The sequence below is a fragment of the Ailuropoda melanoleuca genome, chromosome 2 (assembly GCF_002007445.2).
Source record: "Ailuropoda melanoleuca isolate Jingjing chromosome 2, ASM200744v2, whole genome shotgun sequence".
In the NCBI taxonomy this organism is placed as follows: Eukaryota; Metazoa; Chordata; class Mammalia; order Carnivora; family Ursidae; genus Ailuropoda; species Ailuropoda melanoleuca.
Window position 1 is genome coordinate 161759253 of NC_048219.1, and position 27911 is coordinate 161787163.

General features: G+C 37.2%; 1 protein-coding gene and 1 non-coding gene across 7 annotated transcripts in view; one reads left to right on the forward strand and one right to left on the reverse strand.

The window, feature by feature from the left end:
* The window catches only part of CCDC150 (coiled-coil domain containing 150), a 75085-nt gene that overhangs the window by 42520 nt on the left and 4654 nt on the right, over positions 1-27911 (forward strand). For 5 of the 6 annotated variants that reach the window (XM_011225957.3, XM_034654886.1, XM_019800494.2 and 2 more), the window contains 7 exons: positions 4658-4741; positions 10837-10944; positions 16339-16467; positions 17117-17286; positions 19577-19670; positions 20452-20621; positions 21601-21727. In XM_011225957.3, the coding sequence (XP_011224259.1) occupies positions 4658-4741; positions 10837-10944; positions 16339-16467; positions 17117-17286; positions 19577-19670; positions 20452-20621; positions 21601-21727 (882 nt within the window). Of the gene's footprint in view, positions 1-4657; positions 4742-10836; positions 10945-11980; positions 12283-16338; positions 16468-17116; positions 17287-19576; positions 19671-20451; positions 20622-21600; positions 21728-27911 lie in introns of those variants that run through there. The other variant, XM_034654890.1, reaches the window with a different exon arrangement.
* LOC117801299 lies at positions 25953-26020 on the reverse strand. The gene has a single exon (XR_004623814.1). It is a non-coding gene; the product is annotated as a small nucleolar RNA SNORD56 (small nucleolar RNA).

Here is a 27911-nt window from a genome sequence, read left to right on the forward strand (position 1 = left end):
GACTGTTTCCTTGGCTGTGCAGAAGCTTTTTAACTTGATGAATTCCCACAAGTACATTTTATCTTTCATTTCTCTTGCCTTTGGAGATGTGTCATGAAAAAGGTTGCTTTGGCTGATGTCATAGAGGTTGCTGCCTATGTTCTTCTCTAGGATTTTGATGNATGGATTCCTGTCTCACATTGAGGTCTTTCATCCATTTGGAGTTTATTTTTGTGTATGGTGTGAGAGAGTGGTCAAGTTTCATTCTTTTGCATGTAGCTGTCCAATGTTCCCAGCACCATTTATTGAAGAGACTGTCTTTTTTCCACCGGATGTTTTTTCCTGCTTTGTCAAAGATTAGTTGCCCAAAGAGCCGAGGGTCCATTTCTGGGTTCTCTATTCTGTTCCGTTGGTCTGTGCGTCTGTTTTTGTGCCAGTACCATGCTATCTTTGTGAGTCTGTCTTAATGTGAGTTAAATTCTTTCAACCTTTGTTATAAGCTGCTCATTACTTCAACTATGAAAACTTAGTAACTCTAAATCCATTACATTTTCATAGCTCTAAAGCCAGACTGCCTATGTTTCAATTTTGGCTGTGACCTCTCTGAGCCTCAGTTTCTTAATCTGTCAAAGTGGGGAAAATAATACCATTATTAGCAAGTTGTTTGAGGATTAAGTATGTTAATAAATGTAAAGCAAGTAGCAGATAACTACCATTTATGGAACTTTGAGTATCTGAACTATCCCAGAAAAAAGGCCTTAAAGTTGCTGTTACAGCAACAAGGTGCATTAGCTCTAATTCCTGGTACTATTGCAGACCAACACTCCCTCCCCCAAGATTAAAGATTTATCCATGTCCTCTACTTGCTTGTTGGCCATGTATCAGCTGGGCTTATCAACCCGCCTGCTTCTGGTCCCTCTGGAAGAACCACATCTCAGTCTTGATTCTTGCATGCCCCACTGCCAGTGAGTAGGCTTGTGGCCTCATCCAGGTAGTGATTTTGACAGATTCTGCCAATGATTTGATCAGTCAGTGTTGATTCTTCCTGCTCATAGCATCTCTTAAGGTCTCCCAGTGATAAACCACACCTCAATTCCATCTTGCAGTTCTGTGTTTCCACATAGAATTTTCTCTGACCACGCCTGCCTGGAAGCCCTCCAGTTGGCTGTATGAGTCTTGAGAAATGAGGCTGAGGTGTCAGGATTTGGGTTTTTTTTTTTTTTTAATCTCAGCAATATCATTAAACCTATCATCATTCAATGTTGGCAGTGTATTTTTGTTCTTTGGGAATTACCACTTGAAATTACCTATAAGAGCTACCTCCTAGTATAACCTCTTATTGGTTTTTGAAGATAATGCTTATGACTGTGTGTTGTATGTGCCACACCACAGATTTGAACTCAGACCAGGTTTTAAGCCTTGGTTCCATTTAGTATGTGACTTATGCAGGACTAAGAGGATCCCCCCAACCATGGGGTTCCCACAGCATGCTGTGCATATACATATCAAAATAATAACTTCATTGATTAGAAATTGATTAGAATTAATTTTGTATCTGCCTTCACTCTCTTCTAATGCAAGAACTGTAGTTACTTATCTTTATAGTCCCTTACCTAATATAGCACCTAATGCATAACAGGTATTTAAGAAAGATTGATTCAGTGGAACATAAGGAGGGTCATCTCTGTCTTGCCAGGATATGAGGATTAAATGTCATACTGTGTGTAAAGTGCCCATCACAGGGCCTAGCATACTTTATCCATGTTTAAACAGTATTCTCTTTTTTTCTTTTTCACACTGATTTTGGGTTTATTTTTATTTTTTCATGATAATGATGATGTGAAATAATTTAAGTCTCTTGCCACAGACAGTCATTCAGGGAACCATAGTGAGTAATGATGCAAATGGGGGAAGCTTAGTATTCTTGAGTTCCAGTTAAATAACTATCCTCCTTACTTCTCTTTTGGATTTCAAATGATAGCACTAGACAGAAATATGGTTCCCTACACAACTAGGACTTTAATGATTTGAAATTAAACAATGAATTAACTGTATTTCTTCTCACTCTTTCTTTCTCACAAATAAAATCTTAATAAATGTGTATTTCTTAAAACTAGGATGACATTCAGTGTACACTTGGGCGGGTGTCAAAGTTGGTTCCATTTGCTGTGGCCCATGCAAACTAGTTGTTAAATTTTTTTTTTTAAGATTTTATTTATTAGAGAGAGATAGACAGAGATAGTGAGTGAGAACACTGAGAGGGGAGGAGTGGGAGAAGCCCAATGTGGAGCTAGATCCCAGGACCCCAGGATCATGACCCTGGGCCGAAGGCAGATGCTTAACCAACTGAGCCACCCAGGTGCCCCTAGTTGTTAAAATATTTTGAATAAATCCTTGCTTATAGGAGTGCCTGGCTGGCTCAGTCAGAGCATGCAATTTTTGATCTTGGGGTTGTGAGTTTGAGCCCCATGTTGGGTGTAGAGATTACTTAAAAATAAAATCTTAAAAAATTCCCTGCTTACAATCTGCTTATAAAATAGCTTTACCAAATGTTAGTATCTGTTGGTTTTATGTATTCTAACAGCTTCTGCTAACTTTCACAGCTTACCTAAATTTTTTTTTTAAGATTTTATTCATTTATTTGAGAGAGAGAGAACAAGCATGAGCAGGGGGAGAGGGAAAAGCAGAGTCCCCACTGAGTGGGGTCAGTTCACCTAAAGTTTAAAAATGATTTTAGGGATGCCTGGGGGGCTCTGTTAGTTAAGCGGCTGCCTTCGGCTCAGGTCATGATCCTGGGGTCCTGGGATGGAGCCCCGCGTTGGGCTGCCTGTCATCAAGGAGCCTGCTTCTCCCTCTCCCTCTCCCTCTGCCTTCTGCTCCGCCTGCTTGTGCTCACGTGCTCTCTCTCTAAAAAAGAAAATAAATTTTTTGTATTAAAAAAATAAGAATGATTTTAGAAATCATTCTGTGGCATACAGTTTAATCTTTGTTAACCTATCTTTCATATCTTAAGATAATTCTGTTTGCTTCTTGCTTTTTCCAAGGAGTGATATCTTTGATTCAGTTAAAATGCATATTCCAGCCATTAGCATTTTTCTTTGTATGCTAATTCTCAAATGATTCTCCAATTTCTATTTTGCTTTGCATATTAATAATCTTTACAGTATATTGACAAGATTACTTAAGGAAAGGTTAATCTCTGTTTGGCCTTCCACATCTCAGAATCTGAGATATTCACTCATTCAAGTGCTGTCTAATTTCTGGTCTTCCATTGATTCTCCTAAATACAGGGACTATTTAAATAATCTGGAAACAATAATTTAAATTACTGCCTTAATATCTGCTTTCCTTTAGCAACTAGAACAATTTCTTTTTTGTTTGTTGTGAATTTAAAAAAGTGACCTTGTGTCAAATATTAATCACATTTTGATTTTGCTTAGACAGTTTACACTTACACTGCATTAGCATTCTTCTAGGTGACCAAAAAAGAAGAAATTATTTTTAAAGTATATTTAAAAAATAAATAGAATTTCTTTATGCCTTTGTTTAAAAGAGGGAATTTCATTGAGGTAAAAAGTGTCATTATTTAAAAAAAATTCCTGGACAACTTTTTATAAGAGAGCCAGATCATCTACGTTACTGCAAAAAAAACCATTTTCATATTCTGAAAAGGCAAGCAGTTGTCTCTGCTACAGCTAGCATATTTTAGGTTAAATCTAGCTCTTGGTGTTTTATACACTGGATCTGTACTTTACATTGGGCACCTCGATTTATAGAATTTAGAATTGAATTTTAAATAACTAAGCTTTTACGGTTATCGTATAGCTTTGTTTTTATAACATCATTGGCCACCCTTCTCATTTATTTTTGCTGAAGGCTTGGTCAAAACATAATCCCAAATGTTATGTTCATGGAATGTTTTTACCTCAGTTTCCAAATTAGAAAAGTATTGTGGGAAAGGGGGATTTCCACTGACAGAAAATTAGTTGATGATTAATTTTATGATAATGTATTGTTATTAGCCTCCTATTTATTGATAACAGCCTATATTTCTTTTAGGTTATTTTGAAACCAATACTTGATTCATCTGAATGATTTTAAAAAATATTTTCCTTTGCCTTAGTGGGAACCACACATAGTGATTAAAAGTGAAACTTTAACTGGGCGCCTGAATGGCTCAGTCAGTTAAGCGTCTGACTCTTGATTTCGGCTCAGGTCATGATCTCAGGATCTTGAGATCAAGCCCCATGTTGGGCTCAGCACAGAGCCTACTTAAGATTCTCTCTCTCCCTCTCCCTGTGCCTACTCCCCCCTTGTACTCTCTAGCGCTCTCTCTCTCGACAGAAAGAAAGAAAAGGAACTTTGAGAAACAATGTATGAATATGTATAATTATGTATGAAATAAATACTGGTTGTATAGGACAAATACTCAGATGGCCTTAATCGTTAACCCACTGATGATTCATACTGTATATAAATTTTTATATTGAATGTGCATAATTTGGAGGTAGGTTGTATAGAAGGACTAGTCGCTCCAGGGAAAAACTAAGAGGCAGCAGAGGCAAATAAATATGAATCCTGGTTTCATCAGTGTAGAAATGATAGGGTATAAACACTTGTTCAGAAAGCGGTTATTCATTCTGTGCCTCGGTACTGATACCTGTGTTTGCTTTGTCAGCTTGCCCAGCAGCAAGTGGAAAAGGCCTTGGGAAAAATTACTGAGAGTAAAAATAAACTGGCCTATGAAAAGGGCAAACTCCAGGTATGAGATTTTATTTTCTGATTTGTGTTGTCTAATTTTTTAATCACAGTTGTCAAGCTAAATATTGCTGGGTTTTGAGAAATTCTGTAACTTTGAACCAAAGTTTTTGAACCCACCTAAGTTTGTTCCCTTATCAAATAAAATCTGGGTGACTTCTATTCACATATCTATAATGTAATACTGAAAGTTAAAATGATGAAACCAAAGCCCATTCTGTGACTATGTGAAGTTGTATGGTAATTGTTTTATGCATGGTCATTCACTGAGAACGTGGAGAGCCCTGTTCTCTTTTTTGCTGAAATTTTAAAATATTCTTAAAAAGAAATAACCCTGGAAATTGGGACTCAAAGGCAATAGACTTGAGTGAATGGGATGATACTATCTTGCTTCCTGTGGGCTCTATCCCTATAGCACTTAAAGAGCAGGAATCTTGCCCCTGATAACCAACTCCGGTGGAAATGCTGAAGTCTGAATAAGTGGTTCATAGCCTTAGCTACACATTCCAATTTGAGGAATTTTTTAAAGACCTTATGCTGGGAAGTGTATGATGTCTTCCATTTACTTTGAAATGAATCAGAAAAACAAAGGAAAAATAGTTTAGTGGATCAATAGAGGAAACCGATAGATGAATTGGTATGTGATAAGCAAGCATAAAAAAATTAATGGTAAAGTTTGGAGGGTGAGGATATTCACATTCACAGTAAAATTCTCTCAATTTTTCTGTTTATCTATAAAATACAAGGGGAAAAATCCACATGACAAGGCTTGCCCCCCAGAGCAATTAGATCAGAATCTCGGGGAATAGGTCCTAGGCTTCAGTGCTTTTTAAGCTCCCGAGTGATTCCAATATGCGATCATAACTTGAGGACCACTGGATTAAATGGTATGAAATGAAGTCCAGTTAGGCTTGGAAACCATAGAGCTGATTTGATTAAGAAATCTCACTACAGACATGTAAAACATGTCAGTGTTAATCTCATCTCATCTGTTCCAGGAGCTTGTTATAGGGTTAGCACACAAAATCAGCCCACATACGTGAAACGCAGTTGGTAAACCATGTTTGTGGAAACAATATGTAGTCCACTAAAAAATAAGGCTATTTGGCCACTATTTGTGTGCTCTTAATTAATATTTTCTGGAGTCAGTGATACGTTTAGATATAATCATTTATATTTGTATAACCTTGGGCAAGTCTTAATTTTCTTGAATTTCATCTTTTTAAAACAAATTCAATTCCTGGGGCATGTGGGTGGCCCAGTTGGTTAAGCTTTGGACTCTTGATTTTGGCTTAGGTCATGACCCTTAGGGTGGTGAATGGAGCCCCATGTTGGGCTACATGCTTGGCATGGAGCTTGCTTAAGATTCTCTCTTTCCAGGGGCACCTGAGTGGCTCAGTTGGTTAAGCATCAGCTCAGGTCATGATCCCAGGGTCCTGGGATCAAGCCCCAGGTCAGGCTCCTGGCTCAGCAGGAAGCCAACTTCTCCCCTTCCCTCTGCCAATTCCCCTGTTTGGGCTCTTGCTGTCTGTCAAATAAATAAATAAAATCTTTAAAAAAAAAATTCTCTCTTCCCTCTCCCTCTGCCTCTCTACCCCACACCCCGCTTGTGCACTCTAAAAAAAAAAAAAAAAATCAGTTCTTTTAAAATCTATTCATCAAAATGTTCAAAAATAATTGTGATACTTTAATATTTTTTTTTTTAGTGCATTCAATAACAAGTTCTAATGGTGTTCTTATAAACTCTGTAATTTCGAACTAGCGATGAGCACAAACAGCTTTTCAGGATATTTGCAGTAACTGTTATATGATGCAAAAATATATGTGTTGTCTACTGGAGACAAAGTAAAAGGTTCTGCTAATACTACTGTGGTTTACTGCCTACATTTTTTAAATTTTTAATTGAAGCATAGTTGACATACATAGATGTACAACATAGTGAATCAGTAATTATATACATTACAAAATGCTTACCATAAGTGTAGTTACCATCTGTCACCCTACAAAGTTATTATACCATTTTTGACAATATTCCCAATGCTGTACTTTTCATCCCTGTCACTTATTTATTTCATAACTGGAAGTTTGTACCTCTTAATCCCCTTCACTTAATTCACTCACCCTTTCCCCCCCTCTGACAACCATGTATTTATGAATTTGTTTCTGGTTTTTTGTTCATTTGTTTTGCCTTTTAGATTTCATGTAGAAGTGAAATTATATGCTATTTGTTTTCCTCTGACTTATTTCACTTAGCATAATACCCTTTAAGTCCATCTATGTCATTGCAAATGGCAAGATTTCATTCTTTTTTATGGCTATTCTTTCCAAATATTCCAAAATGTAGAAGAGGAAGAAAAACTTCCAAAAGATAAAACAAATGAACAAAAAACCAGAAACAGATTCATAAATACAGAGAATTAACTGGTGGTTGTCAGGGGTTGGGGGAGGTGAAATAGTTGAAGGGGATTAAGAGGTACAAACATCAGTTATGAAATAAGTGACAGGGAAAATTATATAATATTGTATGTCAACTGTAATTAAAAAAATTTTAATATAGGCAGTAAACCACGGTAGTATCAGCAGTACCTGTTAGTTTTTTTAAAAAGATTTTATTTATTTATTTATTTGAGATAAAGAGAGAGCAAGAGCCGGGGGCAGAGGGAGAACCAGGCTCCCTGCTGAGCAGGGAGCCCGATGTAGGGCTCCATCGCAGGACTCCAGGATCATGATCTGAGCCAAAGGCAGATGCTTAACTGATGGAGCCACCCAGGCATCCCAGAACCTGTTCCTTTAACTGTTTGGTAGGAGTCACCTGTGAAGTCATCTGATCCTTGACTTTTGTTTTTTGGTAGTTTTTTTATTACTAATTCAATTTCATTACTAGTAATCAGTCTGTTCAACCGTATCTATCCCTGATACGGTTTGGAGAGATTGTGTTTCTAGGAATTTATCCATGTTTTCTACGTTGTCCGTTTGTTGGCATATAACTTTTCATAATATTCTCTTACAATCCTTCATATTTTTGTGATATGGTGGTTATTTCACCTCTTTCACTTCTGATTTTATTTATTTGAGTCCTCTTTTTCTTGATGTGTTTGGCTAAAGGTCTATCAGTTTTATCTTTTCAAAGAACCAGCTCTTGGTGTCATTGATCTTTTCTATTATTCTTTCAGTCTCTATTTTGTTTATTTCTGCTCTGATCTGTATTATTCCTTCTGCTAGCTTTGGGCTTTTTCTTTTTCTAGATCCTCTAGGTGTAAGGTTAGGTTGTTTATATGAGATTTTTCTTTTGCCTTGCTGTACACTTCCCTCTTAAAAGTGCTTTTGTTGCATCCTGTGTTGTTTGATTGGAACACTTAGTCCATTTACATTTAAAGTAATTCTTGATAGGTACTTTTTGGTATTTTGTTAATTGTTTTCTGATTGTTTTTGTTTGAGTTTCATCTTTTCACCTATAAAATGAGAAGGGGAAAGCATACATCTTATCTCATCTCATCTCTTCACTAGGAAAGCTAGTGAACAATACAAGCTATGTGTAGAAATTACTATTTAACTTTTTAGACCTCAATTACATACTTCAGAGGTTATCCTCAGAATCTTAAGGAAAATAAAACTTTTTTCTGCTCATATTCCTACAACAAGGGCTTAAGGTTTTTGATAGTCTTTGAAAGCTGAAACATTTAAAACTATTGACACATTGGTGTTTCTGTGTCATACCTTGGGTTGGCACATTACAAAGGGACTGACTTCATCAGCCAAGGGAAAGCGCTCTTACACCATAATACTCTTGCAAGATAATTTACAGGAAGAGCTGCATACTAAACATGATCAAAATAATCTGTGTTCTCTCTAAATTGAATAATTGATTAAAATATTTCCTATGAATCATTTGATAAAAGATTATATTTTAAAATTGACTAATGAGGGGCACCTGGGTGGCACAGTCGTTAAGCGTCTGCGTTCGGCTCAGAGTGTGATCCCGGCGTTATGGGATCGAGCCCCACATCAGGCTCCTCTGCTGGGAGCCTGCTTCTTTCTCTCCCACTCCCCCTGCTTGTATTCCCTCTCTCACTGGCTATCTCTCTCTCTCTCTGTCAAATAAATAAATAAAATCTTTTAAAAAATTGACTTAATGATTGGTATAAATACTGGGTTTTAGGTACTAATGTAGACTGTGTCAGAAACTGCTGCCCCAGATTCAAACATGGTCTGAATTTTATTGTCAATGTAATGTACTATTGCATTTTATAAATATGCCAAAATAGATATATCCTTTCTTCTATTGATGGCTATTTAGGCAGTTTCCAGTTTCATATACCACCAGTGTGATGAATTATTGTACATGTCTCCTTGTACTCATATGTGAAAAAATTCTCTAGGCTAAGTATAATTCTCAGGAGAATTCCTGGATTGTGGGATTACAGATCTTGAATTTTATTAAGTTTATTAAATTTCTCCTGAAAGTAGTTATACCAGTTTTGAAAGCAGTCTCTATAAAAGTATAGAGTTACATGTGTTAACATGGATCAATCTCATAAAATAATACTATATACTATTAAGGGATATATTTATAGTAAAATTATTAAAAAGGATTAAGAATGATAAACTCAGGACTCTGTTCCTGAGACTGGCTGATAAGTTAGTAATGGAAGCTGCTTGGATTTTAATGACACAGAAAAACCAGATCTCTGCAGAGCAGCACAATGTATTTGCTTCTATGTTCTTTCCCATATGCATGTCTTGAATTTGAAATCATGCCAAATAAGACAATACAAAAATTAAAGTACTTATAGATGAGAATATGCCATCTGAAAAGTTTCAGGGCATTTTACTGTGTACCTAGAGGTTGAGTAAGGGCAAATTATCTGAGAAATATTGTGGAAGAAGGATATATTCTGTTTTGCTTGAAGAGGAGCAAATCTACAAGTTTTCAGAATTAATCAGCCCATTTTCCATTAGATTCTATAGGCTAACAGAAGTTTGCTTATATATAAAATGTGAAAAATGGTTGTATCAATACCTCCCTTTAGAGGTGGTATTTTAATTCTGAAACCTTAAGTGAAAACCATGATTAATTTTTACTGATGGCTTTAGGGAGCCACAGCACATATTGTATAAGGTACCCTGTGGAAAAGAGCAACAGAAACAGGCAAAGATAAAAGAAGGATCCTGCCTAATGGAACAAGAGAGATTTCCTGAGACAAAATGTGTTTTTATGCAGTCTTTGAAAAAAACCCAATATTAGCAATCACATTTTAACAGTTCCTGAAAGTGTCCAATAACTATAGCCAAGAAGCATTTACCCTCTGCAGGTAGGAAACAAGACACAGAGAGAGGAAAAAATTGATTTAAATAAAAGAGTTTTGGATGAAATTTTTTGATTCAGGGATAGGCTCAGTAATGTTAATTGTTGATTTGTATGAAAGGGTATGATAGGAAGAGAATACAGAAAAACAATTTGGAGATTAGTGAGTAAATATTAATGATTTCATCCCCCCAAATTATCATTTTCTTTAAAGAGAAAGATATGTCATCTTTCTCCTTTAGTGTTAAAACATAATTGATCATATAAGAACTTCATTTATTCAACTTTTATAATTCTGTCGATAAAACAAGACTCTGTGTCATCTTGCATATTGACAATTCTAATTACCCATATTCAAAATGTTTTTTGAATATTAGATATCACAGTTCTTTTTCAATTGAAATTATTACCCACAAAGTCTCACTGTTACATTCATGAGTCATGTTAATTTGGGGTTTCCATAAGCAATAGAAACCAAATGAGTTATCTCAGTACATGTAAATGGCTATAGCCTACTTGAAGCTATTGAAATAGCTATGTTAGTTGAAATAGCATTCCTTGCATGATTAGAAGAATTCAGGATTGCTTTTATAACTTTTAAAGATTCCTGTGATTTTTCCAAACTCATGACTTTTTTTTCCTTTTACAGCATGAGTGTGTATATATGTATGTATATATATAATATATATCCTTTTAGAGTATGTGTATATGTATTATACATATATGTATATGTAAACATGTAATACGTATATACACATAAAATTAATAAGCCTTATTATTCTGTTTTACCCTAGATAAAAGTTAAACAGCTAGAAGAACAACTACATTCTTTTACTGAAATCAGTTCGCAGAATGACCATCTACGCAAGTTGAACAAGGCCCTAGAGAGCAAATACGCTCAGGTTAATAGCTACAAAACAGATTGCTGTTATATTGTTTTAATTAGGTTTTAAGAAATTGATGCCTTTCTCCCCCTTACCATACAGTCCCAGAAAGATGAATATTCTCTTGCTTGACTCAATTCACATTTTTTGAACAACCCCAATGTACAAGGTTTTGCTGAACTGTAGAGAAAAAGAGATGCCTGAAGCAGGATTGGGACATTCAACTTATTTATGCTCTAATTAGAAGCCTAAGAATGTACTCATAAACTTTATTACAGAATTAAAAGTTATGTCTTTCAGAAGCAAAATAGTGTTATGAGTGAGCATTCACAGGAGCATCGTTTTAATGAAAACATCGAGAAACACTATCATAGAGGAAGGGGTTTTATAATTATTGGCAAACTCAGAACTCAGTGCCAACAAGATACACCTGCCACAGACAGCTCACTTGAAAGAGGTATAAAAGCTTACTTGTCACCATGGTGGCTACTGAGGCTGAAAACCAAATTTTGTAGGTCACATAACATTTTAACAAATGAATGGAGAAAGTTAGACAAATAAGATAATAAAACATTTAGTGAAGAAAAATAATCCAGGAATGTGTTACCAAGAGAAAGTGATTCATTTCAATGATTTACAGATTTACCATGTATGAATTTTTTTTTAAAAAATCTTAAATACTCTGTATAGGTATGTCTAACTTCTGTATCTAATATTTTTGTATACCACTGGTAACCAAGGAGCTAGAATGTGTCTTCAAATAGAATACTGTTAGGGTTCTAACCATCTGACTAAACTGGAAAAGGAGGCCTCATTAGATACACTCTCCTACAGAGAATTTGATTTAAGGAAGGTTTGTTTCTTCACTAGGACAACTTTACAGTGTGATTTCTTCATTCTGAAAGCAAAGGAACACATTTTCAAGTATATTTTCCATCAGAGCTTCATTTAGAATATAGTGTTGTTCCTCATAAAAGAAATATTCATTGAAAAATAACTCTAGGTTTGTTATTTTACTGTTTTTAATTGGTGATGCCTCCAAGAAGAAGGAAATCTCCGGAGAGGCCTGTGTCTTCAAAATTGCTTGAAAGCTATAGGCCCCATGTAAACAACGTAAGGGAAAGAACTTCGTCAGTTGGTTTGCCCAGTGTTATTCCCAGTTCTGCACGCCGTGTGACCTTTGCACCTACTCTGACTTCTATGAGAGCTTCTCAGGAGATTGGAGACTCTAGAATTTCTCTAAAGACTCTTTTGAATGCTATTAAAACCATGGAGGGAAGACTGGAAGGTAAAATAGACATTCTTGCTTCAAGACCATTAATAAATGAGTCACCAAATTTTCTAAAACGGGATTCGGTAAGTGAAGACCACAAATTAAATCATAAGGAAATTTCAGATTTATACAACAACGAAGAAAAGTAGTAACAATCCAGAAAGATAACGTTTGGAGGTATGAGTAACAACAAGGAAGTTAGGGTCTTCACAAATAAGAAAAACTGACAATGTAGATTGAAACCATCATTTTGGCTAGCACGTAACTAATTTTTAGACAATAACCAGTGAGATTTTTTAATCTGATTTTGATTTTTAAAAAATTCAAAACATCTATCTAATCTTAATATTCATGGTAAAATGTTTAGATAAAGCCTGCTTTTAAGATAGAAATACATTAATAAAAGCCCCAAGAACTTGAACATTGGAAAATATTTTCCAAAGAAAACTTTTTAGAGTATCCATCTTTGCTTGATACTTAAAAATAGAAAGTACTGTATAGCTTGTCTTCTAGAGCTGATTACTATTTAGATCTTTTCTGCAAACATTTCTGCTAGTGACCTTTCCATATGTATTTTAAAAACACTGGTAAAATTTAAAAAATTTATTCTTCCTTGAGTCTATTTCTAGAACAAAATCCAGTAGGTTTTCAGAGTCTGTGAATTGGCATCCTTTGTAATATTCTTCTATCAAAGTATTTCAGATGGTACAGGTAAAAATTTTTAAAGAAGTATAATAATGTTGAAGAAGATGTGGGGAGAAGATACTGTTTTTTTGTTGCTGTTGGAAATGTAAAATGTTACAACTTCTTGTGGAGGACAATTTAGTATCTATCATTTCACCCCACAGTTATACTTCTAGGACTTTCTCCTACAGATATACCAGCTTATACATATGACATGTTTACAAGATTACTTATTAAAGTTTGTTAATATCAAAAGACTGGAAGCAACCAAAATTTCATAAGTAAGAGACTAGCTAAATAAATCATGGTGTATTCGTGGTTTGGAATGCTGCCTGAACATATGTATGTATATACTGTATATGTATATAGTATATATGTATTAGATTAAAACAGTCAAGGTTCAGAAGAGTATACATAGTATTTTACTATTTGTATAGTAAAAGCGGAAGGAGGATAAAAAATATATACATATGTGAGTGTATGTATATATATGTAAGCAGTTGTAATGCATAGTATAGCTGTACAATGACTCATAAATTGGCAACATTAGTTTTGAGGAAGAGAACTGGATGGCTGGGAAATTTTTCACTTTACTCTTTTGTATCTTAATAATGTGAATGTGCCACCGATTCAAAGTAATTTTATGAACATTTCATTTTCAACAAAAGTGAAGGTAGAGAAAGAATGGTCTTTTCAACAAATGGTGCTGGAGCAGTTGGATATCCATACGCAAAAACAAAAAGCTTTTGATTCATACCTTACACCATATGTAAAGATTAACTCCAGGGCACCTAGGTGGCTCATTCAGTTAAGCATCTGACTCTTGATTTCAGCTCAGGTCATGATCTCAGGGTCATGAGATTGAGCCCCTGTTTGCCCCTTTCCCTCTGCTGCTCCTTGTGGGCTCTCTCTCTCAAATAAATAATAAAATTTTTAAAAAATTAACTCAAAATGTATCAGTCTTAAATGTAAAACCTAAAACTGTAAAACTTATAGAAGAAAACATAGGAGGAAATCTTCGTGATCTTGGATTATTCAGAGATATCTTAGATTTGACATCAAAGGCATGATCCATAAAGGGGGGAAAAAGATATGACAGCTTATGCTCTTCAGAGATATTAATAGAATGAGATATAAGCTGCAGACTGGGAGAAAATAGTTGCAAAACACATACCTTATAAAGGCCTCGTCTCCAGAATGTATTAAACTATCAAAACTTACTAGGAAGAAAACAATTCAATTAAAAAAAAGATATATGGATGATAACTAAGTACTTGAAAAGGTGTTAAACATCAGGCATTAGGGAAATGCAAATTAAGGCCACAGTGAGAGCTGCATACCTATTAGAATGTATAAAACTGAAAAACTGATCACATCAAATGTTAGCATGCAGAGCAACTGGAACTCTCCTACACTGCTGAAGGGACTGCCAGATGGTACAACCACATTGAAAAATAGTTTGGCACTTTCTTTAAAAATGAAACACTACTGTATAACCCAGCCATTCGTCTCCTAAGTATCTATGAAAGATAAATGAAAGCATAAATATACACAAAGCCTTGTACACAGCTGTTCACAGCAGCTTTATTCATAATAGCTTAAAGCTGGAAGAAACTCAAGTGTCCGGAAGGTGATGGATGAGTAATTTGTGATATCTCCTACGATAGAATACTGTTCAGCAACAGAAGGGATTGAACTATGGATACCTGAAAAAGATGGAATGCATCTCAAAGTAATTATGCTGAGTGAAAGGCATTCAAAAAAGAGTACATACAATGTCATTCCATTTGTATAAAATTTTAGAAAATAAAAGCTAATTTATTGTGGCAGATAACAGATGAGTTGCCTTGTGTGGAGGTGGGGGAACAAGGAGAGACAGAAGGGGGAGATTACAAAGAGCCATGAGAGAACTTTTTCGAGATGATAGAAATGCTTATTATCTTGATTATGGTTTCAGGAGTTTATACACATGTCCAAACTGTATACGTGAAATATACACAGTGTACTATATGTCATTTATACCTCAGTCATGCTGTTTAAAAAGGGATAATGTGGGGGGCCTGGGTGGCTCAGTCATTAAGTATCTGCCTTTGGCTCAGGGTGTGATCCCAGCGTTCTGGGATCAAGACCCACATCAGGCTCCTCCGCTATAAGCCTGCTTCTTCCTCTCCCACTCCCCCTGCTTGTGTTCCCCCTCTCACTGGCTGTCTCTCTGTCAAATAAATAAATAAAATCTTTAAAAAATAAAAATAAAAAATAAAAAGATAATGTGACTGTATTATCTATACAAAAGTTAAGTACATTAAAATGTTCAACATTCTTGAAATGACAAAACTACAGAGGTCTAGAACCAATTATTGGTTGCCCCAGGACTGGGGATGGGTTTGGGACAGTGTGTGTACACAAAGAAGTAGCACATGTGAATTCTTTTGTGGGGGGACAGGGCAGTTCTGTAACTTGACTGTGATGGTGTTCATGTGAATAACGTGCATGGGATCAGATTACATAGAGCTCTGTGTGTGTGCGCGTGCACACACAGATGAATGCAGGTTTTTTAAAAAATTGTGAAAACGGAGTAAGTTCTGTAGTCCAATTAATCTAGGTAACAGTAATGTACCAAAGTCAGTTTCCCAGTTTTGATGTTGAACTGCAGCAGTGTAAGATGTCACCATTAAAAGTAGCGTGAAGGGGCGCCTGGGTGACTCAGTCGTTAAGCGTCTGCCTTCGGCTCAGGGCGTGAACCCGGCATTCTGGGTTCAGCCCCACATCAGGGGCTCTGCTGGAAGCCTGCTTCTTCCTCTCCCACTCCGGCTTGTGTTCCCTCTCTCGCTGGCTATCTCTATCTCTGTCAAATGAATAAATAAAATCTTTAAAAAAATAAAAATAAAAGTAGTGTGAAGAATACATAAGTATTCTTTGTATTACTTTTGTGACATCCTGTGAATCTAGTTATTTCAACGCTTTTTTAAAAAGTAATATTTAAGAGTGAGATCATTTGAAATGATTGTGTAGATACTAAAAGTATTTCAGGGATATAAAATACTAACACTTCTAATTAGGATGTATTCTTTTATAACACTATTTTCTTGACACTACTTAGTATTTATTCGTCTTTTGTTATATTCTGCATTTGTTATATTTTCAAATTCCATGATAATCCATTTCTCCCCCATTTTACATCTAACCTTCATAATCATACCTCCCTTATCACAGTCTGTACTTTCCTGGAGATTGGCATATATTAGGTTTGCTCATGTTTATTCATACAGATTTTTTTTTCCCCTTTGGGTTTTCTTTAAAGGGAAAAATAGCTAATAAAACTGGTTTTTATTATAGTGGATAAGCATATTTAATTAAACATTTTAAGTTTGGTTTCCAAATTGCTGTGTCTTATTCTAATTGCTGATTTATGGTGGTTTGGAAAAGTTATTTATCATTTCTTGTCTTCTACTAAGGTGAAATCCATTCTTGAAAAGAATGAAGAGGAGCTCTCACAAGCAGTGAAGTGTCGTGATGCAGCCCTGAAAGAGAGCCAGAGGTTGAAAGGGGATCTCGAGGCCTTGGAGGACAGAGAGAACAAGAAGGCAAGTCATCAGTCCTTTCTGAGAGTTTGTTACTGACACGAGGTGCTTAAAAAATCTTTGACAAGTCCTATTCCTTCATTTCTTGTTACCTTTAGTAAGAATGAGGATTGATCAGAGGAGGATTTTTCCCTAAAGATAATTTTAGAAGAGCTATAAAGTGTTACCTTAAAAACACATCATTTAACTCCCAATATTTTTTTTAACTTCCAGTCTTAAAAGTCCTAATTTTTTTCTGTTGAAACACACCTGACCTTGGTAACAATCACCTGTCTGCTTATGTGTTATTAACATGTTACTAATTCTGATGGCCTTCAATGTGTTCTCTTCTGTCCACATAATAAGATCACCTAAGCAGACCAGCCTGGGACACGCATATCTAGAACCAGGAACTTGTTGAATCCATTGTCTCCAGTTAATACACATGCTGTGATGTGACAATAGTTGGGAAGCACTGCAGTTCTCCACAGGATGTGGGGTCTAGTTTTCCTTTCTCTCAAAGTCACAATAACTTAAGATCTTAACAAAATAAAATATGCTTCAGTTATTCCTCTTAGCATTCTTTCATGCTTGGTTTCCATACTCTTGCCTAGAAGTAGTGGGACTCAGCAACAGCAGAATCAAATATCTTTGTCTTGTTTCATTTTCTTAGGTGGGAAACTTTCAGCGACAACTGGCAGAGGCTAAAGAAGACAACTGCAAAGTTACAATTATGTTGGAGAATGTGCTGGCTTCTCACAGTAAGATGCAAGGTGCTCTGGAAAAAGTACAAATAGAGCTTGGGCGTAGGGATTCAGAGATTGCAGGCCTCAAGAAAGAAAGGTACTGGAGATTATTTTTCTGTCTTTGTGCGTGTAGCTGTCTGCTGCATTGTAGTAAGGAGCGGCATGCAGTTCAGAAACAAAGTCACTTTAAACTAAAGAACTAGCCCCGTTTGAGAAAAGCATCCTAGGAACTTGACTGGAAAGCAGGGTCTTTTGGTGAATGCACTAACCTCTGCCTCTAGACTTCCCCACCTGCCCTTACCTATAGGTCCTGGCCCGGAGCCACAGCTCCACCGGGCTTCCCAGCCTCCAGCCCAGCCGTGCCTGCTGCACACTGGTTCCCCCGACAGCCCGCACCCTTGTGTACTGGCCATTCCTCCTGCCCAGTGGGGTTTTGTGCAACGCAATGTTCTCTGTAAACTGACGTTCGTACTTGTATAGTCTTTAGTCAAGGAGAGATTTTTGTTTGGAACCATGGACGTCCCTTCAGTCCAGAATAGGTTTTTTCCTCCAATTCCAACCCAAAGTTTGACATATTTCCCTCTCCCTGTATTACTACTCCCTAAATGTATGAGTATGACAGTTCATCACCTTTACAATGCTACATGCATAAAGTCCTCTCTTAGCTTTACATTTCTGAAATGGTGAAATGTAGACCTGTTCAATAAAATACAATATTATAAAAAATAAACACCTAGAAAATTAGGTAGAATAATCTGGAATTAGAAATAAACATGACTTTTTTTTTTTAATAATATTTTATTATATTATGTTAGTCACCATACAGTACATCCCTAGTTTTTGACGTAAAGCTCCGTGATTCATTAGTTGCGTATAACACCCAGGCTCCACGCAATACGTGCCCTCCTTACTACCCATCACCGGTCTATCCCATTCCTCCACCCCGCTCCCCTCTGAAGTCCTCAGTTTGTTTCCCAGAGTCCATAGTCTCTCATGGTTCATTCCCCCTTCTGTTTACCCCCCCTTTCTTCTTCCCTTTCTTCTCCTACCGATCTTCCTACTTCTTATGTTCCATAAATGAGTGAAACCATATGATAATTGTCTTTCTCTGCTTGACTTATTTCGCTCAGCATTATCTCCTCCAGTCCTGTGCATGTTGCAGCAAATGCTGAGAAATCGTTCTTTTTTTTTTTTTAAGATTTTATTTATTTATTTGACAGAGATAGAGACAGCCAGCGAGAGAGGGAACACAAGCAGGGGGAGTGGGAGAGGAAGAAGCAGGCTCATAGTGGAGGAGCCTGACGTGAGGCTCGATCCCATAACGCCGGGATCACGCCCTGAGCCAAAGGCAGACGCTTAACCGCTGTGCCACCCAGGCGCCCCAGAAATCGTTCTTTTTGATGGCTAATATTCCATTGTATATATGGACCACATCTTCTTAATCCAGTCATCTGTTAAACATGAATTTCAAAGATTCTAAATTCCCATATTTTGTAGTGATGTAAAGGAGTATGTATTCTAGAAGTTCGTGTGCTATATTACTGCTTTACCCTTCCTGTTTCTACACCATTTAAACCTGTTCTTGGGTCTACAGAATAATAATTGTCTAGTCTAGATAATTAAAGCTAAGTGCCTACTTGAGTTTGAATTATCTATATATTAGTGTCCTATTTAAAGAGTAATGATTACTTTAGAGGAATCATTCTGAGAACTACTTCTAGTCATGTTTTATAAGTAAACTCCTTCTTTGAATGTTTCAAGTTGCATAAAAGTTTCCCCTTGGGGTTAATAAACAAATGGTTTGAGTTTAATAAGTTCTCTAAAATATATTGTGATGTATGTATTAGCAGTGCATATCGCCTCTGTGTTATGGGGGAACAGGTGCCAGTTTTATAGTCTCCATTGTACTGATCTTTATTTTTTACATATTGTAAATGTATGTTACCTCTGAACTTAAAAAGTTAAGGGGATGGTATTAAAAATTGCTTGCCATTCACAATAAAATTCTAGGTAGTTGTATTTAGAAACAAAATGTCAACAGCAGGCCCTTCCATCTAAAGGGGATATATTTTTGTACTAGTGATATGCATATATGAATAAAATTACCAGCTCATAAGTTAGTCATTAGCAAGTATTGACAGCTTAATGTATCAAGCCAAAATGAATCATAGCTGGGAAAAATTTTTGATCTCTGGGAGCCTTAATTTCTTAACCTGAAGCCGAAGCTACTCACTGTCACTTGCCAACTCTCAGATACTCTGAGCATCTCTACTTTACTACATAGGCTATTCGAGCTTCTTGGAAGAAGAGTGCCCTGTAACTCCCAGTGGTATCATTCCTAGATGGTTCTTTCCTGTAGTCACTCTTGCTGTGCTTTCCATTTTTAGGGCTCTAAATCAACAGAGGGTGCAGAAGCTGGAGGCAGAGGTGGACCAGTGGCAGGCCAGGATGCTGGTTGTAGATGCCCAGCACAGCAGTGAGGTAAAGCCCACGTGTTTTATAGATGATAATGTTATTATTTTTGGTGCTGTTGGGATATTGCTCTCTTAGGAAAATGGAGCAAAATAATCAGGGAAATTTTTTTTTTCATCCAAGTCGGAGTTTTGGTTACGAATGGGAAGTGGTCCTGCAGCCTTCCAGTGAATCATTTATTGGCCAACCAGGACCACAGTTATGCCTTTTTATTTACTAACGCATAAATAAGTGCAGAAGTTAAAGTCTCGGAGAATAACTTGTAACTTCAGTCAGAAGTCGCTGGAGTGGTCCCACTCTGAATAAAGAGACACATTTACATGTGTGTGTTCATGGGTGTATGCACTCATGAATATAGCTCTGCATATATGCGCATATGTTAAAAGCCAGGGCTATTTCATATAAACAAGCTTTTTCTGGAAGGACATACAAGGAACAAGTGCCTGTTCTTATCTCTCTAGACTTATAGGATCAGAAAGGGGCTTATAGGATCAGAAAGGGGAATTTAACTAGTTTAAAATTTAAAAATAAAAATAAATTCAGTTGGCTCAATTTTTCAAAGCTCGCTGGTAATCAGTGGAGCAGCATTCTCCCATTGCCTTTGGAGGGTCTCCTAAGCAATGTCCGGAGTAAGTTCTCACATACGTATTCCAGGCAGCTGGAATCTTTGGGTCTGGTTCCATCTATTGTTTCAAAGGCACTTGATGGTAAAGTGTGAGAGTGAATATATAGTGTTACAGACTTCTTGCATCTGTGGCACTGGAATCAAAAAGAGCCTTCTCTCTTTCAGATGGAGCCTCTACAGAAAGCTCTAGATGTAGCTAGAGAAGACAACAGGAAGCTGGCTTTGAGCCTGGAACAATCTCTCCAGACAAATAATCATCTACAAACAAAGCTTGATCATGTTCAAGAGAAATTGGAAAACAATGAACTTGAGCGACAAAATTTGGAAACCTTCAAGTAAGGGCAGGATAGTCACAGTGAAATTAGGGAAGAGCCTCTGGGAGAGTAAGTTCGGCCCTTGGCACAAACCGGTTCGCGCCAGTCTTCACCTTGCAGCTGGTACTCTCAGCAGAGCCCTCTTAAGGAGCCAGGCATCCCTGAGCAGTAGACAGTAGCTGGCTGGGGTCTGCTCGTTCGGACCTCCTTTCCAGCTCTTCCCTCATCTAGTGTCAGGCTGCTTCTACACATGATGGTTAAACCAAGACTTAAAGAACATTGCATGTTTCTGCCAACGCTTTCCTATCAAAAGCTGATGTGTCCTTTAGAAGCATGATTTGGGAAAGGAGCAGCAGCAGCCTAGATGGGAATAACCCATCCCATTAGGAGCGGAAGACTCCACCCAGGCAGATCTTAAACCATTGTTTTCATTTGGGGCCTAAAATTAGTTAGGTCAAACCCATCAAGTTCAGGTCAAGCCCCTTGTTTTTTTATGTAAACTGCATCTATGTAAATAGGATTTGGATATAAATAACAGTCCATGAAAATTTTTAATCCGGGGAAATGCAGTGTGCACATAGATCTTTATGCCTTTCAGCTAGTGAACATAATGATACACAAAAGGCATAAACCAAAGCAGAGAAGGCATGTTTTCCTATTTATGATCTGTACGAATTTTGTGATCTAGTGAAATATTACTGGCTCAAGAAATGAGCCAGAAAATGTTCCTTGCTTGTTTATTGGTCAAAACAAGAGTATGTATTTCACTCTTTGGGTTGGATATCTTTATATTGAATGACTTTTTGGCTTTTAATGCTATAGGTAAATGCCTTTTCTTTTCCCCTTCTGTTAATGGGCTTCAGACCAGTGAGGTTCACCTGGTGCCTGATCTTTTTGTTTGTAAATCACAGCTTTTGGACAGTTGCATGTTCCCCTCCAGGCCTTCCTTACCTCCTAAAGATTTCTAAGGTTGACTTTCTCCCCCCGCCCCCAAAAACAGAGAACGAATGGCTGAGGAATCCAAAATGGAAGCAGAAATGCATGCTGAACGCATAGAAGCTCTAAGAAAGCAGTTTCAAACTGAGAGAGAAACGGCCAAGAAAGCAGCACAACGGGAAATGACTGAGGTATGGAATCAAGGGACAAGAAGTGTCTCTCTAGATGAGTGCCTTTTAAGAGCAGAACCAGTTACAGGATTTCCAGGCATGGCTGCAGTTGTTCTGTGGTCCTTCTAGTCCCTCTGTGATCAGTAAGCCCAGTGTGATTAAGCCATTTCTGTGCTCTTCATAAATTAGAGCACACAAAGCTTCTGATACACAGTTCTCTGCCCAGCAGAGGAGTGTCTTGATGAGAGCTTTCCCATCGGACAATGATCACTAAGGCATAGAGGAAGGAAGTGGCTGGCCATTGGGTAGACATCAAGTCCTCTGTCCCCTCCGCTTGCTTCACTAGCACCCATCACTCATTTACCTTCTCCTGAAAGGCATGCATGGTCCCTGTTCTGACGTGTGCTACATGACCCTTACTTAATTGTGATCTCCACTCTTCACATGAGACAAATAGGGTAAACAGCAGAGGACCTTTGTTGAGGAACTAGAGGCTACATACAATTCTGAAGGAACTCAAAGTAAGGGTTGGTGATAGAAGAAGGGGAATGAAAGTACACGATGGAGACGGGCTGAGCTGATGGGGCTGGGACACCCAGTGCAAGGGGATGACCAAAGCTTAGTTACAAAATGAACAGGCCATGTGAGCAAATGAGTAGGATTTCTTTCTCTTGATCAGAGCAGAGACTTTGGGAAATGTCCGAGAAAGAGTGGGTAGCTGACCTTGACTGTCAGAGTAGAGTATTAGAGGTGAACTTTCAGTTCGAAGTGGAGTTCTGTGGCTTTTTAAGAAATGGGTGGTATCATGTAAGCACAATTCTAGGAAGGGGAGTCTGGTGGTAATGGAGAGTAGGTAAGAACGAAGAGAAATGGGAGGCATGTAGACCCAAGAAAACTAGAACAGTTACTTTGGGCTTTCAAAGATTAGGGCCAAGCAACATAGTTCAGTTGAAAATAGAGAATAATTAAATCAAAAAGGTAATGTAATAGAAAAATAAACAGGCACTAAATGTTATATCATGAACAAAGGGGAGGGAGGAATTAAAATTACTCCAAGACCTGCTTGGAGTGGCCAGTCTACAGGTCTATATTTTGTCAACTTTGGTGTATTTAGCAACTGCAATTTACAGAGACCATTTAGAAAATTTATAAGTTACAAAACACTATTTACACATTCAAATGTTATAAAGGGAAACAAAAAGGTACACTGAAATTAAAGGCACCTTTAATCAGAGATGGTTGTCAGAATACTTATAAAACTTAAATCCTTTTAACAAGGATCACTGAAGATTGTGAACTTGTGAGGAGACCAAGGGAGGAGTGAGTGTGAGGTCAGGGGGCGGTTAGCAGCAGGGAGGGCTCAGGGTGCGCCACTCGAGAGTCCTCTGGGCTCTGCCTCTTAACAGGGTGTTAATGAACTGTCTGCAGGTAATTTCAGAGTCTATTTCCTCAGTCATAAAATGGAAATCATCATAACTACTTTCCAGGGTTTTGGCTTTTTTTTTTTTTTAAGTTGGAAAATATATGTAATTATCACAGTGCCTGAACTTAAGTACAGAGTAAGCGGTCACTGTTAGGGCTTACCTAGTTTTGACAAAGCTGTGATTAAGGTAAAGGTAGAATATAAATAAAAAGGCCAGCACTGTGGCATGGATCTGAAGGAATGAGCTAGTGTAGAAAGAAAAGGTACAAATAACCTTAGCATGTCAAACACTACCAGCCGTTCCGAGTACTACGTTCTTCTCCCGTCTCTGCTGCCACCTCTTCCGAAAAACCAAGCGGCACTGATTCAAGGGCAGTGGAGGAGGAAAGGAGCTCTGTAAAATGATTTAAGTCATGTTCAAAGATAAACTGAAGCATATTAAACATTTTAAGAGTTTATTGGATTGGACATACATTTCTTACTTTCTAGCAGTATATTCTTCCTCATAGTATCAGGCAGATATCTCATGTCTTAGATCGTTTGCCTGGTGGTTAGCAACCATGAATGTGCATGTCAAGGTTTGGAGAGAATACAGCACACTAGGGAGACTGCTGTGATTATTATCAGCAGGATAATTCCCAATGTCTAGAGTGTCCTTTGGAGCCATGATCCCCAAGACCCAAATCAATCAGAGTCAAATTAGGGAAGGACTGTTGAAGGAGTCACTTTTTTTTTTTTTTAAGATTTTTTTTTTTTTTAAGATTTTATTTATTTATTTGACAGAGATAGAGACAGCCAGCGAGAGAGCGAACACAAGCAGGGGGAGTGGGAGAGGAAGAAGCAGGCTCATAGCAGAGGAGCCCGATGTGGGGCTCAATCCCACAACGCAGGGATCACGCCCTGAGCCGAAGGCAGAAGCTTAACCGCTGTGCCACCCAGGCGCCCCAGGAAGTTATTTTGATAAGATGTAAGATCTTTGTTTTTCAGGGAGATTACCCAAAAGATTAAAAACTAACAACAACAAAACTTTTCACAGCCTCTTATCAAGAACAGACTAATAGTCCAAGAAAGCTCTGTCCATTTAATGAAAACCAAATTCTAATTTTGCACCAAACTTATTCTTTAAAAACTTGAATAAATCCGTTCTAACTTAGCTACCTTGACCACACATAAACTTCCTTTCTCAAGACTCCTTTCCACAAATCAACTCTTTCTTTTTTCCATTCAGACTTTGTTCTCTGTCTTTTCCTCTCCCATTCTGGAACAATCAATCAGTTTTTTTACTTTCCTTACTATTCATACACAGTTTCCTTTCACCCTTATTATTTGAAGTAATTTCAATTACACATATTGACTAGAATCCTTAACCTTTAGAATCCTTATTCCTAGGGAAAACTAAAATAATCGTGGAAAAGTATGTTACACTAACATTCTGTGGGTTAGCAAGTTTATAAATACATTTTTTACTTTCTAGAAGTATATTCTTCCTCATAGTAAACTTTCTAATGTAGCACGACATGTTTACTAACCCAAATATCTTTAGTTTCTCTGTAAAAGGAAGCCAAAAGTGGATAAATGTATGTTTAGTAATTAACGTTTTGGTATTTTATTTGGAAAATGATCTAGATATTAAATGAGTATCAATCATTTAATTTATTTTAGGGTAATTTCAAGGTTTCTAGTTAATAAAAAACATAATTTTACCCAAAATTAGAAATCCTACATCTCTTTAACAATTATGTTTAGATTACTCATGAAAATTTCATGAGACATTAAACAGCTAACCATGATCTTAAATTACCTTTCTTGCTGACAAATTCTGTAACAGAAGTATTACAGCTAATGCTGATAATTCTGAAGACATGGCTGTTTTAAGTAAACGGTAGCTTAAGTTTGTTGTTTTATTTGTTGACAATTATCCTAGATCTTGTGAACTTGATATGTATAAATACTTGTTTGTCTTTAAACAAATTAAATAGAACTCTTTACAAATTCATTTTGGCAATACCATTCAAAGGAGGAAAAAAGTCTCTAACAAGCATACAGAGACATAAATGTGCAGGCACAAACAGATCTTACAAGTTTCATTTTACAACTTTAGTTTTGAGACAGGTACAATAATGCAAAACTCACTAGCTTATAAAAGAACAGTTGAATCCAAATTGTGTTTTTGGCAAATGGAATAAAGTTTTAATGTTACCTGTTTGGGCTAAAGTTTTTAACTCCTATTTGTGAAGGACACTTTTAAGGTTTTTCCATGGGCCTACTTTTCAAAATATCCTTTCCTTTTTTTTTTCTCCCCTCCCAAGAATCGTCTTCATTCCTGGAGTAGAACAAGTAGAATTATTTACATCTCAAAAGTCACAGAAAAAGAACATAAGTTGCACCAAGGAGGATTTTATTTCCTAAATCCAGATCTTTTATAATATCTGCAAGCTTTAGATGAATTAGGAGAGTTTTGGGGATTGGTAAAAAGAATAGGTGGCCTTTGAATTGTTCTGGAGCTGAATTTCTATTATTGTACACTTGATTTACAAGTACAGTTTTTAATTTCTCAAAGAATTGGGTTACAACCTTTAATGATATACAGACTGACCCACCCAGCCAACTACATTATCTTTGATTTCCTTCTTTGTATCAGGGAGATCTTCAACTAAGATGGAAATCAAAAGATTCCTATGTTCCAGATTTAGAGCTGTGTGTCTTTGGAATATTTTAGTAGATCCTTCCAATAGAGACTTTAGAATGATTCTCTTTCTCTCTAGGTACATGGTCTCATTTAGCTGAGGGGAGAAGGACTTTTTTTTTTTTTTCCCCTCAGCTTCACTCAGACCCAAAGTATCAGCACTTCGGTGAACTGCTCTTGACAAAAATTACTGCCATCATAGCAGAGGGAAGAAAGGAACTTTTAAAAGTTGATCAGGCTCTGAATATAGCTGTCTTCTGACCATAGAGGTACTTTAAATCCTTTCAGATATCTTGCCAGGTTTTAGCCAGGACAAACAGTAAAAATTCCTAGCAGTATTGAACAACCCCATGGATGCAAGAGAAGTCCCCAGAGAAGGCACAAAAGATAATCCCCGCCCAAGTTCCAGAGCCACTCCCAAAGATAACCAAGAAAATTGGCCCGGCTGGCACAAGTCAGTAGGTTCCTAGCCAACCATATTTTTAGAGCCTCTAACCTGATGGTTGCCTAGCCAAGTTCTCAGGACACAAAACCAGATAAACAAGAGGGCAGTAGATAGTCCTAGGAGAAAAAGAATCAACAACCGACGAGTACCTGAAAGCAGATTCACAAGACGCAATTCAAAGATCTGATTCTTACACCTTTTGCCTGACAGTCTGAATTAGAAGGGACAATGTGAAATTTTACTTTTCCTCTCTCAACCAGACACCACAGATAGACATCTGAGAGAGCGGACTTTGGTGAGAATTGTCACCCTTTGCTAGATTCTGCTAGTTTTCCAGATCCTATCTGTAGGCTCTGGGCAAGTGGGGGGTTTCCAGCAGGTCTCATTCTAGTCACCAGAAACCAGAGAGGGTGAAAAATAATTTTCCTTCTACCCTTTATAAGTGCTTGGCTTTGCTTCTCTAGAGTACCTCATACATGGATAAGCTTATTTAGGTCAAAAGTTCTCCATGGTAGCCACTGTAATTCAAAATAATAAGCCTTAAAGTTTTATTCACCTGAGGCCTCACACTGGACCCACTCCAACTCTGGACCCAGTCCAGAAAAAGAAAGGCTCAAAGTTTGACAGCTGCTAACACAAAAGCTGCAGAGCTAGGATCTAAGAGGGACTTACTGTGACCTCTAGGGGCATCGAGGAAGCAGGAACTCAGTGGGTACTTATACCTGGTTGCTCATTGCTCCTGGGGACCAGTGCTCTCCTTCCTTTTTCTCTTCTGACGCCAGAACTGTTAAATATTTAATATGCTTCAGTTTATCTTTTCAGAGTTTATTTGAACAAAGACTGATTCAAATTGTGCTTTATCCAATCTAGCAGAGCTTTCCAAGGAGCTGTACAAAATGAAGGCTTTTTATTGGCAGAAGGGGGAAGGAACAAGTTGTACTAGCCAGTAACTTGACAGTTTCTTACCGTTATTGCACAGTTTCTTACCGTCGGGATGGCAGGATCAGGCAGATGGCCGAGCTAGTACTGATCATGCAATTCCCGACAGACTCGTTTAAGAGTTCATTGCTGGGAATGCCAAAACTGTAATTCAGTCTCAGTTTGGTGATGTAGGGCTTAGCATAAGGGACTCCATTCAGGGCTATTGTCGTTTTTAACGGTAATCTCTATGCCACTTTTCCACTAGACAAGTTTATTAAAATCTTTAAAAACTGAAAGCAGTATTATAAAAAAATCTATGTAATGGTAGTAACGGGCAAGTATTTATATAAATTACCTTCTAATTTTCAGTTCTCCAGACATGAGGTCACAAGCAACAGAAAAGAGGAGAAAAGCTTAAAGCTGTGCAAGTGTGCCAGGCTCTCCCTTCTTTTTCTACTTTATCTTATTTAACTAGGAATCCTAGGAGATAGGTCATTTGCATACTTTGCCATTGGTGAACCTGAGGCTTAGGAAAATTAATTACTCAAAATTACTTGGCTGATAAGTGCTGCAGCTGAGATTTGAACTTAGGTTGGACTCCAAAGTCAAGCTCTTTAAAAGCAAATGATGAACATCTATTTACATTGTTCATCTATTCTAGAAGATTGTATTTAGTGTTAAAAATTATGAAAAACAAAAGATGAAAACCACTTTAGAGTTTTGCTCCACA